The following is a 16444-nucleotide window of genomic DNA, read 5'->3' as shown; positions in this document are numbered from 1 at the left end:
TTAGAGTTGTGTATTGCAAAATTGCTTGAATGCTTGTATTGAATGCATGCAAAAGTTTTCATATCTAATACATTTGTTTACGTTAGAATCTCAGACTTTTTATGTGACCAGCATAAGTTGTGAAGTGGAAGAAAATGTTTTCATGGCTTTCTATTTATTTATTTATTTATTTATTTTTACAAATAAGTTTTTAAAATCTTTTGGGCAAGCGTTTTACTTACTAATTCAAATGTTGCCATGAAACATTTTAGGTACATCACTGCAAATGTGCTTTTATGACATTTCCTTTTTGCTGTCACTTAAACAGTAAATATAACTACAAACATTGAGTGACTTTTACTCCATAGCAGACTTGGAGGACACACATTCATTAAACGCTGTTAAATACAGCAGCAAATTTGAAGATAATGACTCTGTTCTTGTTGGTCAGACAGAAAAATAGCTGTAAATCCCACAAATTTAGGTAACTGTATGCAGGCATGTGAGCAAAACCAGTTTTATTTCTCAGATTATATCTCACATTTGCCTCCCAATTTTGAAGGGGAAGTCCTTTACTCACCTTCTCTTCTTTAAATGTCCCATTGCCACAGCATGGAGAATGGTGTATATTTTCCTGTTTCTCAGTGGAACTGTAGAGGGATGTTTACTGTGGCAAGTGTATTCAGTCTGGAAAAAGAGGGAGGCCCCCTGCTGGGAAGGCAATAATGGTGTTCAGCCAGAAGGTGGGACAGAACGAGACCAGCATAGTAAAGGTGACATTGCTCGTAACCAAACAAACACGCGTCTAGTCTGGGAGGAACCCCTGGATTTTTTATAAAAAATTATGTTTTTGTCTTTTTCTTTTTTTTTATTTGACATTGGGATTAGAGCATTCATCATCAATTTCTTTGTTAAATATAGCACAATTGCTGATGTTTGAAGATATTCATAATGGATATCGATTTCTCTTTCTAAATTTTTGATGCATTTCAAGGAAAATCTTATATTTTTAACTTATCAGCCACTGCCATTCTTCTTATCAGGTATTGATCTGATTGGCTAAATGACTCATTGGTTTTTATTGTCAGTGTAAGGCATTCATGTATTTGATCTGATTTTATTATTAAAGATGGCCTCACCTATCTTTCAGGTCTGACCTGCTGATTCCATTATTGATTAATTCTAACATGTACTGTGAAGACTCATCTGTCTTCACAGCACAATTAAATTCTACTTTAAACATGAAGGAAATAAATGTACTGCAGGTTCCCTGATATAAGGGCACGTTTTGAATTCAACAGAAATGAAAAGGATTCTCATACTATTCTAATGAATGCATCATTTTGAATCTAGTCCAAAATGAAGTGCTTTTGAATCCACAGTGGGGTCGGACTGTTAATGCATCAACAAACAGCATGGTTAAAAGTGGAGTTTGTAGTTTGGATTCATTTATTAAATGGGGAAAAGAGAACAGTTTTTTTCTATATCTGACATCTTGAGCTTATTAAAGGAAAAGTCAGATTTTGATCTTTGGCCAATTGATTGGTGCATCCCTGCTTATTAGTTTGCAGCCTCAAATCCAACCATGTTGAATCTGCATTAATGCTGGACAGAGCAATAACAGTGATTTCATTTTCTCTACTGTGGAATATAAACATTTAGATAATTTTCCTATTTAATTTACATTTTTTTCTATAATCAGGGAAATAATTTTATGTTGTTCCCTAGTGTGTGATTAAATTGGGTTCCCTTTTGATCACATTTTACAGGGCAGAGATTACTTGTTGTTGTTTTCAGATGTTTTACTAGGATGGAAATATCTGCTTTATAATATCTTGTTTCTTTTCTTAGCTTAATATGCAACAACTTCATCTAAAAACTGTGAAGAGAAATCATTTTTGTTTCATAGTAGGATTTTGTTCTTAGCACCAGAGACGTCCAATCAGAAAAGGATGAAGCCACTTGCCTCGTGTCCTGGCTCGGGTGACAGTGATGAAGTGCAGTGAAATAGCTTCACCACGTTAGTTCTTCTTTTTTTTTTTTGAGGTCCGTGCCCGTTCTCACTCTAAGTGCTGACAGTGTATACATTGTAGACCCATAAAGCAGTTAGGATATACACCACCTGGACTCTCCGTGCTGAGCTGCACAGAAATGCTCGACCCTGCTGCCTCTAATTTCGCTTTGATTGTTGCACTTTTTCAGCACAGCAGATGGGAGGCCGAGTTCGTTTTTAAGACTTCAGCATAGTTCATATTATGAAGCTTAACGGTTCTGCATGTAAATTTCATTCTTTGCTACACGTGTTTTTGTTGCCTCGGGGAACAGGACAGCGCTTCTTGCCTATTGCACAGAAATTAGACCTCTTGTATTTAAGATAAAAGAGCCGCCATATGCTGGTGGACAGCAGCATGACGTTGAGATGTCCCTGTCTCAGTCCCACATCCGTGCTGTGAGAACAGATAATATAGAAACATGAGGAGGAGTGTGTCTGCGCTGCTTCGCTGAGCTCTCCAACATGAGACCGATCAGGTTCTTCTTGTTCTAATTTATGTAAGGGAATAAATCAATCCTGAAATATTCTGCCCTGCTGGAACATTATCGCAGAGTAAGAGCCTCCTTCAGGCTCAGTCACTGAAGTGATAAAACAGTGTGCTTATCCATGCTTTGGAACGTGGGAAAGCTGCAGCTCCCTGAGCTGTCAGTTGCCTACCCAGTAGTGAATTTACAGGCTCGGCTGTGAATCCTCAAAGAATCAATTTCTGTGTCTCAGCAGAGCCCAAAGAGCCTTCCGTTGGTCTGTAAAACATTCAGAGGCGATCATTTCCGACACATTTCATCCCCTCTTCTTTTGGACCCATCAGCTGCAGAATCCTGTCCTCTGGAACCTCCGAGTTAGACAGAGTAGGTTGGAGGATTTTCAAAGTGGTTCGACTATGGACCATGTCTGATTTTTAACATGTACTCCAACAATTTGCCACGAGGAATGTGTGAGATGTTCCCCGCTGTTCCTGAGGTGAATCCAAAGCTCCCAGGGACAATGGCTGCAGAAGAAGAATTGACGTGGGACAAAAAGATGGGGGGTAAAAGTCGCATGTTGTAGTGCTGAGAGGCAATAGGTTATAAGTCACGGGTGGACTGGTACCCATCTGATTAGAGATGGGATACGCTTTGGTCAGGGGGCAGTCCATCACAGGACAAACAATCAATGCATTCAAAAGGTTATTTAGATTAGACCAATAGTCATGGTTTTGGATCATAGGAAGAAGCTGGGTTACCTGGAGAGAAGCCACGCATGCACAAGGAGAATATGCAAAGTCCATGTTGGTTGGGATTTGAATCTAAGACCTTCTTGACTGGTTTATAGCCAGAAGGAAAAGCCGACCTGCTGCCATAGATTAGGTATATTGCCTGTCTGCTCGCCTGAAAGGCTGGGTCTTGGTCCTGTAGTGCAAACTTTTACACCAAATTGCACTGATAGTGCTTTATAGTTGTTCACTGATTGGGAAAAGGGTTATAATCTTAGTTTCCAACCATCTGATTACTAATCAGGATTAGACAAGGGCCAGGTTCCAATCACCAGACAGGTTTCTTGATTCATCTCTAAAGATAAGACTAAGAGGACCTTGGTGGTGCTCAGTGAAAAGACTCAGATATATGAATACAGGGCAGAAGTAGCAGCTGTGAGTTATAACTGCTGGTTTGTTGTAGCAGCAGAGATGACCGGACTGCACCAGGCAGCAGAAGAATGAAACAAAGCAGCCGGTAATGAGAGATTCAGTCCGTTCTGCTTCCAGCCACACCTGTGAATCTCCAAAGGTTATCCTGGCTCATAATTTGTCAGTATCAGTCAGTCTGCCACTAAGGAATCCATTCAGGCCTGTTTGGCAGGCAGTTCTTTTGGGGAGGGTGAGAGGCAGCTCATTTTCTTGATGAATGTTTATAGTAAATTCCTGCACTGCCAGGTCTCTGATCCGTCAATGTTTACCCAGTAAGAGGATGGACATGGGGAGCACGTGGGTGGGGAGGGGGATTAATGGTGAGAGGTGAAGTAAAGGTCGAAAGGTGAAACTCCAAAGCAGACATCAGGTTGTGGATGCAGGGGATGTTGGCAGAGTGCAGCCCTGCCTCTGCTGACCACAGAAAGGTCATGCCCCCACCAGTGGGGGCTACCCAGGCACATTTCTGCTTTTTATCATCTCTTATCTTTCACTCATTCTTTTATTTCCTTTGTTGTTGGTTCTGTTTGTAGGATAACTCACTGTCCTGCATCCTTAAGCTTTATTATACTTTTCAGATGAGAAGTAGATAACAAATAAATTGTTAGATTATTTATGTCTTTTGTTTTCTGTCAACAAACTGATCAAGTTACTGATTTGCTCATGTGTGTATATCGAGGTTGAGTGTTGCCTTCATCTGTATAGCATGAATCCAGTCGTCTGCAGAAATAAAAACATATTATTTCCAGCCTTCAGCCCATATGTTTGCTTTGATAAGAAAATGCTTAGTGCTGAGGAGTAACATTTCTCTCAAATTAACCTTTTCCCACCGACTAAATTTGTTGGCAAAAACTTGACTGATTACGTCAACCAGGACTCTCCCGCTGGTAACAGTATCCAAGCTAAACAAAGTAGGCAGGGAGGAAAAAAAAGTTTTCACACAGCAGTCAGACTTTGGCGGATGGATAATTCGATAATTTAGTCAACGAAGTGCATTTTCTTTATTAATGTGAATAAGGGAAAATCTCAAGAAATAAAGCCAACATTGGCAACTAAAAAGTGAGAGTGCATGTTTATGGGAGGAATAAAAATTGTTGTATCCCAAATTGAACTTGTCTTTAGTGCAAAAAAAGTCGCATAAAAACGTCATCATGCCTGCGATGAAAGAATGAAGAAAAATATACACTCAATAATTTTGGTCCTCGTTTGATCAGCTTAATTCAACACAGAAAATAGAAAATTTTGCACTTGGTCAAATATTTCTTAACTTAGTATTGGTTAAGATGATTGCAGTTTAAAGAAACAAGACATATTGAAAAATAATTCATTCATAAAACATACTGGGACCTTAGTAGTGAGTGGTGGAAGTGTACAAAACCACAACAGTTTGGTGTTGGAGAAGGATCTGATGAGGTTTTGAGTGGTGAGGCTCACATGCTAAACTCTGCTGCTTAACCCACAAACACATTTTCTTTTCAAATATGAACCAATTTAAAGAGAACCGAACAACTTTCCAACAGTACTTCCAACATCTACTACTAAGCACTATTGTTGCCACAAAGAAATTTTCAACCAACACAGATATTTTTACTTCAATAGCTTTTTTCCCTCAAATATTTTTTTTTTAATATTTGTCAAAAAACAGTTGAGTTTTATTTTATATGTTTGTGCTGTTGAATTCTATTCAAACCTGCTTACCAACTGGCACAAAGCCCCAAAATATTTTCATTTTATGTTGGTATGAAATGATTTCAAACATTTCTTTCTCTCCTTGCTCTGATATTTGTTTCTTTTTTTGTACAATAAAAATCAAGGCTACTCTGCTCCTCTATTCCAGACTGGGTCCAGTTTATTAAGTTTCTAATAACTGAACCCAGCTGTTTACCTTTTGTGCTCTCACATAGTTTTGCTGTGTAGTTCAATAAAAAAACCTCCTCTCCAAGGGAGTGGCTGGTTCCCTTTGGGATTAGTACTGGAATGGATACTCATTCCTCAAAATGAGAATTGTTCCATTCCTGAAAGTACAGTGATCTAGTGATAAACCGTTGACAAGCTAAATTTCTAAAAGTTTAAATGAACAGGTTGACTAAAAGATAGACATGTTGCTTCCAACAGATCCATCATGTTTTGGTCTGAGACTTTAGTTTTGGTGTGGGCTGATCAACAGTTCTCAGATTTATCTCTGAGCTCGCTCAAGCCTCAGACTTCCACTCACCTTTATCCTCTCCTTGACTACTTCAGAAGTGTTTACCCAACAAACACTTCAGATCCCTGCTAACCTCAGTGCAGTTCGTCTTTGAGGAGTGTAGGTATCTGGAGAAAGTTGACATTTCAACCCTCCTGCTGTCCTAATTTCACTCTCTGGTCTGAGTCTCAGCTGCTGTCCTTTTCCCTTCTTTTTTTCTATTTCCATATTGTTTACTTCTGTGTTGACACATTTTGCACAAGATGACACTTTCATTTAGATTTTTGCTTAACTGACTCTGATAGAATAAAAAAAAAATACATATAAAAAGAATCACTATCTTAAGCGAATGTTTTAAATACATTAAACACAGAAAAAGAAAATGATCTCTGCCTCTCTCTGAGAGACCATTATTATGTCCCCAACGATCATGACGTCGCCTGCTCTGTCAGTTTGGTGCATGGCATTTTTGAAAGGTACAGTCTCCTGACAGAAATCCAGCTGAGGAGGAAGGGAAGCTGCAGATGTGCCAGTCAACCTTTTTTCTACTGGAACCAAACAACAAAGTTGAGTCTAACTGCCCTGTCCCTCTTGCTGAGAGATGGGAAGCGGGAATCTCCATGAATTCTCAATTTCTCTTCTCTGTAGCAAAAAAGTAGCTGTCATTGTTGGCTTTATAATGCTTGCTATGCGTTTTATTAGGGCTGAATGTGATGGAACAACACGGTTGAACACATTATTGTGAAGTGGATTTGTAGGAATGGATAGTTTTCCATAGATTTTCATGTAAAGCTTTGAAAAGCATAGGATTTGTAAAGTTGCAGGATTTGGAAGTTTTATCAGCTTTGCACATAAAAACTGTTTTCTGCCTTTTCTTTGCTGAAAAATAGCTTAGATTAGCGACTTTCTCCCAGACCGTTGGTTTGCTAATGTTCCTCAGGAAAACACTTGTATTGAGGTACTACTTAATTGACTTTTGAAGGCAATTGGTTTCACAGGATCCTATTAAATGGTATCAGAGTATAGGAGACCAAATACAAAGGTGCAACACATTTTCCTTCCACTAAACAATTAAGTAATGGGCTGTTCTGTCACAACCTCCCTTTAAATGCATTAAAGTTTGTTGTTCCGTCAGTAATGTGACAAAATACTTTAGCGAGGCCACGCTATCGTGTCGTTTCATTCCTTAATTAAAAGGAAAACTTTGTGTCCTTGAGATTGTGTGGTACATTTACTGACTCTCTTGCAAACTGATATCAAAGTGATGAGTAAAAATGACACACTCTGCTATGACCTACACACGCACACACACATGCACACTTCAGTTAGTGATAAAGTTGGGAAAGAAGTGTGTGACAGTGAAGTCGGTCCAAAAGTCACTTCCCCTCCTCAGCAAAGTCCTAACCTCTTTATCTCACCTTTGCCCAGACTCAGCGCTGTCCTCGTAGTTTCTTATCCGCTCTTATCCGTTGCAGTTTCAGGTCTTTTTCCTTGTTGATGGCTTTATAAACCTGCTTTCTAAGCTTTTCACAGCTGTGTTGTCTGTTTGACAGAAAAAAACGCTCCTTGTAATTTTTTCAGCATCCCTCTCTCCCATCTGTCCCACGTCCCTTCATCCCCTGTCAGCACTCCCTCATGGTGATGAAGCTCATTAACAGCCCTTCTCTGTCAGGTAGGATGGAGCAGGAATGCGAAGCCGGGAGGGGGCTCCCCTCAGTGTTTATATTTAGATCCTGGGATACTGCAGGTATGGTGTGCTGATTTTTAATGAGGTCCACAGCAGAGTTTGGATCATGTCAGTCTCGCACAGAGATGGTGCAGAAGAGATAGAGTAGTAGCCATCGACTGTAGAGTTAATGGTTCCATTAGAGTCAGGTGTCATATTGTCAGTCACTCTGCAGCCTGTTTATCCAACAAAACTAAACAGATTTGATTTACACATAATTGTAATGTGTAAATCAATTACACATTACAATTATGTGTAATTGATTTCTGTTAGAAGATACTTGGACTTACCTTTTGTTTCTTTGTTTGATTATCATAACAATCACTCATGGGGAAAGTTCAAGACTTTAGGCAAACCAGTCCAGAACTTATACCCTTTTTTTCTATTTAATCTCATACATACGTAATATTTTTGTCAGGCAAAAGTTTGAGTTGGGCTCAGACATCTTCATTGCATTTTGCTACTAGAGGCTCCCACTAAGTAGCTGCCAACACCCTTGCTAGTTGACTAGCTTTTTGCATCTACCACACATGGAGTGTGATGAACAAAAGCAAAGGGCTGAAGTCATCGTCACTTGGAGCGAAACCCAACACACTGGAGGCAATGGTGACAACATTTTTCAGCTTTCTTGTGTTCCATCACAAGCTAGCGTGTTCGTGTTGTGCACATATGCAAAATTTCACATGCATGAATGTCACTGGCCACTTGGCTGGAGAACGGTTAGCAATTGTCGAATCATGGTGCAAGTCTGGTATAAAATTAATTGAAAGGGAGAGACAAATCCTAGAAAAGCAGATTTATCACCAGTTGGCTTGTTTTCACCACTGGCTTACTTCTGTTGCCAACAAACACAAGGCTAGGGTTGTTCTATACTAAGAAAGTTTCAAGTTTGGCACTATGGGGGTTAAAACTGTTGAGAAAGACAAAGCGGCTGCCAAGAGCCACAGACAGACCCCAGAAAATGTCAGTTTTTGCTATGCTTGATTGTAATGCAACAGAATCACTCATCCATCACATACATTTGTAGAATCCTAAGTCTGTATTTTGACATGTTAAAACCTGCAGTTACCCTGCTTCAACACACAATGATGGGTGATTAATAGACTTTTATTGAACTAAAGTTAATGCAGAGAAACATCTAAAACATGCAGAACCACCTCTCTGTAAGGTAGCTGGAAGCATCCTCATTCAGTAGATCATTTCTACTATATGTTTAGAAAGGAGCTAATTGAGGTGATTCTCACATGAGTCTAAGATGCCTCTAATATACACAAACCTGGATACCTGAAGTTTCCCAGGCTTGTTCCTCAGGGGGGAGACACCAGGGCAGACCCAGAACTATATTTGCCTTCCTGGCCTATAAATACATTGCGATAGCTCAGCAGGAGCTGAAGAGTTTCTCTAGAGAGAGTTTGGAGTTTTTTCTCCTTGAAGTCAATCTTGGATAAACGACAATGAATGCAAAATAATGTTTGTAATATTTATTTTTAAACACAGCTCAATATAGTTAGTATAATGATAATATAGCAGAGATTTTAACCCAGAAAATACTGCTTCACGACAGCATTGGTGGTTTTAGAGCACAACCCTACAGTAAAAACTGGTTGGAAAATCCAGCTTTTGTTGTGTAGTCAAAACAGACAATTGCTTTGCTCTGGGACTATTTCAGATACTTTTGCCAGGGAAAATGTGTGTGTTACTCTAACAATTAGGTGTTAATTTTTTTTTTCCTCTTTTTCAGAGCATAGTGTCAAAATACGCCTCTCAGTTTCGGGGAAACTCTCAGCATGATGCGCTTGAGTTTCTCCTCTGGCTGCTGGACAGAGTTCATGAAGATGCCAATCCAACTCCTGACAACAACAGCAGCGGCAAGACCAAAGCCAGCAGTAAGGTGAGTTCACACTGCTCTGTTTCCTTGCCTGACTTTAAATGTTGAGTATGTTTAAGATGATTAAAAAACCTGCTGTGACTCAATTCACACAAAGACTTACTTTTTTACAATATATTTCCTTTGAAAATTTCCCACTAAACTAATTTAAAAAATCTCAGCTGTCCCTCATGTTTTCTATCTCGCCAGGTTTTCTTTGAAATGTTTGCTGGAAACTATAAAAGCCTGAAATTCTGAAGGATCTAGCTAATATGTTGAGTCTCGCGTTTTTCCACACTGCACAGATGTTTTATGAGACAACAAGGACAGATATCTTCTGCTCTGCAGCTCGACTTGTGAAAGTATTCAAACCCTTTGAGGTTTTTTGCACTTTGTTGTATTACAACAAACTCCACCAGTTTGTGACTCTAAATTATGGACCAACACAAAGCACTTCACATTTCTTAAGTGGAAGAAAAAAAATCTAAAGTTTTCAAATGCAACTGTATTCAGCCATATTGAATCAATATTTTGTGGAACTGCCTTTTGCTGCAGTTATCTACTTGGAAAAGCTAAATATTAAATCCTGTGATTTTGTATATAATATGTGTTACACTGACATATTTTCTAGTGATTCTTTCTTTTTTAATTCCCTATATAAAGGAAAAGTAATTAGTTTTTTGTATAAAGACATATTTTGATTTTTATCTTTAATAGCTTTGGACATTCACTCCTGGCATTTCTGTCTGTTGTGTATTTCCAAAATTGTTTAAGTTTTTTCATATTCAGTCTAATCTTGCCTCACATTTTCAATTGAAATTGCATCTGGACTTTGACTGGGCTCTTATACATGAAAAGGCTTTCATCTGAGACATTTAGGGGTTGATATCCACAGTGAGAAACCTCTAACAGGTTTTCTTATAGGATTGTTCTGTATTTAGCTTCATCCATCTTTCCATCAACACTAAGTCAGTTTGACTGTCCATACTTGGAAAAAGGCATCCACACAGCATAGTGCTGCCACCACCAAAAATGAGTTGCGTGTCCTTTAACACTGGTCAAACATTCTTCTTTGCAGTTGTATCTTTTGTTACTTTCTTTATTCTTTTTTTCTCTTTTCTTATCCTTTAAATGCATCTGATATTCCAATATATGTGTAATTGTAACTAAAAATGTTCTGTAAAGAACCATGTGAAGATCCATCTTTTAGGAATCCTTTAAAAGGACAAAATTTTTGTTTTTATTTGGTCAGAGAAAAAATAATAATAATAAAAAAAACAGTTACAAAAATGTCAGATTGTGTGCAGTTGGTGCTATGTCTAGGAAAATCAAAGATTAAGACTCTTTAGCCTGCTGTTCAGATGAAGCTGCCGGGTCTGATCCGAATCTTTGTGTTCAGCAGTTTGTTTTATTGTTGAGATGTAAAAGAAGCAGCTGGGAAAGTGGGAAGCGTCTGCTCCATCTCTGGGTGTGTGAGTGCTCACCTTGGGTCTGTGCTGTTGGAGTGTAGCCAGGATTGGATATGCTGTGCTGAGGATGGAAGTGAAGGGCAGACATGACATGATTGAGATGATGAAAATTTGATATTAATTTAATCAGAGTTTATACAGGTTCTTCTTTACAGATTTGTCTTTATCCACTGATCTCATGGTTTTCTCAGGACTAAAAATACTAAAAGTAATTCCTAGAGGAATTTGATGAAGCATTCTCTTGTCCTGACCTGGATCTCCTAATTGACCTCTTAATTGGATTGATTTTGTGATTATTGTTTGTATCACAATCAGATTTACTGGATGTGGCAACCTGCTGTGATCAGCACCCACTGTGACAAACTTCCACTGTGTGATTACATGTATTAAATATCTTCCCAGTGTTCTGCGATTTTTAAATAAATAAATGAGTACAGTTGGTGTTTAAGAGTCACTGCTGAGCATCCCATCAATCAGCTCTTTCAAAAAGAGGACATGGGAGGACAGAGGGTGCATTTAGTTGATTAACATTAAAATAATGAAGTAATCAATTCAGAGTAGGCATTGTCTCCATCTTAATGCACTGACAAATAGACCTTTTTCTCTTCCCCTTGCTTATCTGTTAAAGTGAACTTGTAGGTATTCTATTTTTCACTCAGTTTCTACAGAGTGTTAGGCTCATGGTTCTGTTGTTTTACAGTCCTGACCATTTGTAGTTACAATTTGCAAATGCATCTACCTTTTTCTTTTTTAAAAAATATCTAAAATTCAGTCTTCTTCATCCAGTAAAATCATCTACACAGAAGAGTGTTGTCAGCACAGTCCAGTAGACCTTACTATGATGAGTTCACTGGGGAAAACCCCCCCTGATATTTGTTGTTTAAATTGTACTGCATTCAGAGCTGATCGGACTGAAAATGGATTCCAGTTCCAGTCACCAAGCAAGTACAGCCAGTTGAACTTGTGTCTGTTATTTATTGGTTGCAATTAGTGATGTTAGCTGATGATCATGTTTTAACCTGAGGGAAACTCTGTCAATAATAATAACCAATGTTTATTTCCATCCTGTTGCCATTTGTGTGTGTGTTTTTGAAGGGGAGAAGGTGGCTTGGCCATGTGGTATTCATTTGAGGATGTGACACTGATGCATCTTTGGGTTGCTAATTACAATCCCGGTTCAGGATGTTCTTCAGTTTTAAGAAGAGCATTCTTCTTGTATGCTTCAATCAAAAGAAACTACTTTTTGTTCTTGATGCCACAACAAAGAACAATTTGTTTTAATTTGTAAAAATGGTTAGATTTCATTGTGAATCAAAACTTCAGAGAGTGGTTAGTGAAGAACTAAATTCTAACTGAATTGAATTCCACTATTCTAAAATTAAATTGCACAGAATATTTCCTTCGACTTCTTCAAAATGTGATAAATGTTAGTCCGTGAATGGCTCCCTATCTCATTTGTTCTGGTGTGAAATTTTCAACTTGTTTTCTAAAGTTTATGGATGCGCGTTGGTTCCCGACACCCAATGTGCATTGTTTGGACATTCTCCTTCTTTGAGGAACTGCAGCATTTTTATGCAAACGACGGTGGTGTATGTAATGGTTATAGCCAAAAAAGTAATATTGAGACTTTGGAAAACTGACAAGGTTCCTCAGTTAAAATGTGGTTGAGCAACTTTACTGAGATTCTCCATTTGGAGAAGCTACGATATGATGTTGTGGGTTTCTCTAAGTTCTGTAGTATCTGGCAGCCAGTTTTGGACTATCTTTCTCAATCCAAGGTCGACCCCGAAACTCGCTCAGTTTCTTAGTATGCCACCTATGCCCTTACGGAAAGGTAATACCATCCTTAAGTGGAAATTGTACTCAATGCAGTGTAATCAGTTTATGGATCATTTTCCAGACTTGCTGTTATAATTATATATTTTTTCTTGTTTGTTTTTGGTTATTGTACGTCTTTATTTTTATTACTGGATTGATAAGAGTAAAGAGTATACTGCTTTCATACAGGAATTTGTTACATATATGCGTGTGTATGTAAGGCCGCATATATGTATATATATATATATGTGTGTGTGTGTGTGTGTGTGTATATATATATATATATATATATATATATATAAAATGGGCATAGCCAATCCCTGGATAAATTATCTAACAATAAAACGACCTGAAGCTGTTGAGATTTCCCCTCTTCTCAAAGCAAGTCTGTTTTTTCAACTAAAAAACCCCCAACAATAAATAATACTTCCGGACATTTACAAAATTATTGTTTTACAGAATGACTCTCACACTTCAAAATTAAGTATATATTTAATCATTAAATGCCAGCCTAACATTTTTATTAATAGATTTTTATTTTTCTCCTTTGTTCTTGTGCTGTTTTTTCAAGTGTTAACATCTTTCAGGCTTTAGCCTTCAATTCCATGGCTGCTCACAGTTGCATGTTTTTAAAAGATAAGACTGAAATGGTTTTTGCCAGATAAAAATAGGAGCATGTTGGAGAACAAGGACAACAAACAATAAAGTAAAATTACTTGGCAGTGAGAAAGGGTGTGTTACAGCCTTGAATCTACAATAATGCAGCTCAGGAAATTGAGATTAGGTCAGCAAATGGTTGTTGTTGTTCTAATTGTTGCAGTCATAATTTGTGCATAATTTTCTCTGGTAATCTGCAAGTATGCTTTGTTCAAAACAATATGGGCACTTAAAATGAATACTGGCAACTCTTTTCCAAAGGTTAGGGTTGGATTTTCTTTCCATTTCATCTTATGTGTGAACAGCAGTGCTGTAAAATATACCAAAATAAACATTAAACAGAAATAAAAATGGATTCCAGAGTACAGCAGGACCTGGCAGTCTTAAATAGTTTTTATTTATTTATTTATTTTTTACTGTTTCACCAGAAAATGGCAAGTAGCAGCTTGTCAATGCACTGTCTTCAGATATTTAGATGTAACATTGAACGCATTCCTGCAGAAGTTTATCCAGGTTTTCTTTATCTTGTTTGAAAATTCATGCCAATGAGTGAAATATGCAACAGTTGACAAAATCCTTCCTGTTGTGAAATTTCTTGATTGTGCACTAAGACTACAGTAAAGATCTACACTGAAACACAGATGGAGATTTGCTGTATTTTATGTATGCAGGCTTTTTTTTTTTTTTTTTTTTTTTTTTAAATGGAAACGCTGTATCAATTAAAGTTTTTGTTTGGAATCATAAGTAAAATACATACATTGTTTGTTCTAATATCATTTTATTATAGAACTTCAAGAGAAGATCAAGTTAAATCAGTATTGGCCAGTAAAATCATACAAAAAGCGGGGATTAGCAATCGTGATCAATGCATATACTGTAGCTAACGTTTTATCTTGATTACTCAATAACTTCTATACTAAAGCTTGTTGTTTGACATACCCTGTTAACACAAATTTTAAAGTATGTTTGGTTCATGGACTGGAGAAAGATGTCAGTTTCTGGTCACCAGCCAGTTTCTCATTTCTACTTTAGTATTTTACGCTGTAGCTGATGTCCAGTGCAATAACAACTAACAGAGAAGGCATCTGGACTCCAAGGACAAGAGATACATTTGCATAAGCTTATATAACGAGCTGATTTGCTGGCATACTAAGTAATATCAAGGCCACATGTCCATCATCTAAACAAGCATTTGTATTAAATGCTAGTTTTATAATCACTGTTCTTTGAGAACACCATGTCAGATAAATTTAGACCCATCGTCATTTTGGAGGCTGTAACTTATCTTGTATGTTCCTGTAATATTATGCCTAATTTGTTTTCCTTTATCCATTTTTTCACATATTACAGGAAAAGTGACTCACAAAGGCTGCCTGTCTCTTTAAATCTAGCTAATGGAAATCCAAATAAATCAATAAATCCACCCATCCATTCTCTAAACCGCTTTTCATGTTCAAGCTGGCAAGGAGAAAAAACTCTCTGCCAGCATGAGTTAAATAGGAGACAGGACACAACACAGCCTTGTCACAAGTCAGTGGCAGTGCACACCAACGTTCACAAGCATGCCCACACGAGTTGATCCCAGCCGTTTTCTTGGAAATTACTCTGAAATTTGATCCTTTACAATTACAAAGCTGCCAGAGAAATCATCTAGATGTACCTATGTTATGTCAACATTTGGATAAAATGAAATTGGCATTCACAGAGGAATGTGCACATGTGTAGCAGTGCATTACCATATGTCAGCTGTTCCGTCTGTCTCTCACAATAATTGAGGAATATGTTTGCCAACCAGCTCTATCGGAGTACTTTTGCTGTGCAGTAAAACATGGTTTGTATTATTGTCATATGTCCTGAAAATCAGTTAAAAACAAGGAATGAAATGAAACGGACACCCACACATTTGTACTTGCTTCTGAAGGAGCTGGTTTGGCCAGTTTTCCAATACATTTCAACATCCATACAGAGAATAACTCATGATTGGAATAGAAATGAGTCCGGCGAAAATGTCATAACATCGTCAGGCTGTGTCATGAGGAAAATCACTGAGGTTCTGATTCTGCATTGCTGCCTACTCAGCTGCTGATGCAAACATGTTGCAGGCAGTGCTCAGGTTGTTGCAAGTAGCCGATTTGGAGTTCCTACTGTTCAAAGAATGGAACTTCTTTACCTTTACCATTTGTGCTGAAAACATACAGCCTTTCATCCCCAAACAAAATTCACCACCTTGATTTCATAAAACAAATGAGTAAGGACCTCCCATTGGGTAATTACTGCATAGATGATTATGTTTTTGCTGGCAGCAAGTTATTTAACTCGAACTGACGCAGCGAGGGGCTTCTCATTTCATTCCCAACAGTGTCTGAAGACAGCGACTGCAGCTGTGGCAAAAAATTGTTGATCTTTTTCAAAAGGTCGAATTATTGGTGTGCATCAAGTAAATTTTAATTTCAGGTGACTTGCAAGTTTCTAAACCTGAGTTATGAGTTGTCTAAGGAATTGTTGTACACTGTGAAGATGGAGGTGAACCATCAAATTTGCCAGATGTATGTTTGGAAATCAAATTGTGAAAAAGTAATCATACTGACCACTTAAACTTATTCTCAGTCTAGCTGTTAGTTTTAGCCTCTGGGTCCATAGACTCTGGATTTATATCCAAGGAATGCCACAGGAAAATTATCCTCTCTCAATAAGATTGGAACTGTTTATCCGCTTCCTACCTTTCCTGAATTAATGAACTAGTTTTTTTAACTCTACATTCATGATGACCAGACCATCAGCTTATATTGAGTAGCATTACATAACAAATGAATGTGAGCACATGGGAAAGGCAGTTCAGTAATGTTAATCCTCCCTTAAATCGGTGCTCACTAAAACCGTTTCATTGGGAAGTCATGGTGCTCGGCACAATGACCTTTTATGGACCAAGAATTCCTTTGAATACATGGGGAAAAAAAATATTCTTTTTGCAACGTCTGCCTTTCACATTAAATAGCTTTAATTACTAGTTAAGAAACTTTTTTCCTC

At 37.8% G+C, this 16444-nt stretch overlaps 1 protein-coding gene across 1 annotated transcript in view; it reads left to right on the top strand.

Annotated features, from left to right (window-relative positions):
- The window catches only part of usp43a (ubiquitin specific peptidase 43a), a 110337-nt gene that overhangs the window by 3684 nt on the left and 90209 nt on the right, over positions 1-16444 (top strand). Inside the window, exon 3 of the mRNA XM_044113802.1 lies at positions 9348-9497. Coding sequence (XP_043969737.1) covers positions 9348-9497 — 150 coding nt within the window. The remainder of the gene's footprint in view (positions 1-9347; positions 9498-16444) is intronic.

This window comes from Gambusia affinis, linkage group LG04, assembly GCF_019740435.1.
Source record: "Gambusia affinis linkage group LG04, SWU_Gaff_1.0, whole genome shotgun sequence".
Lineage (NCBI taxonomy): Eukaryota > Metazoa > Chordata > Actinopteri > Cyprinodontiformes > Poeciliidae > Gambusia > Gambusia affinis.
Note: the sequence above shows the minus strand (reverse complement) of the source record. Positions and strands in the feature narration are given on the sequence as shown.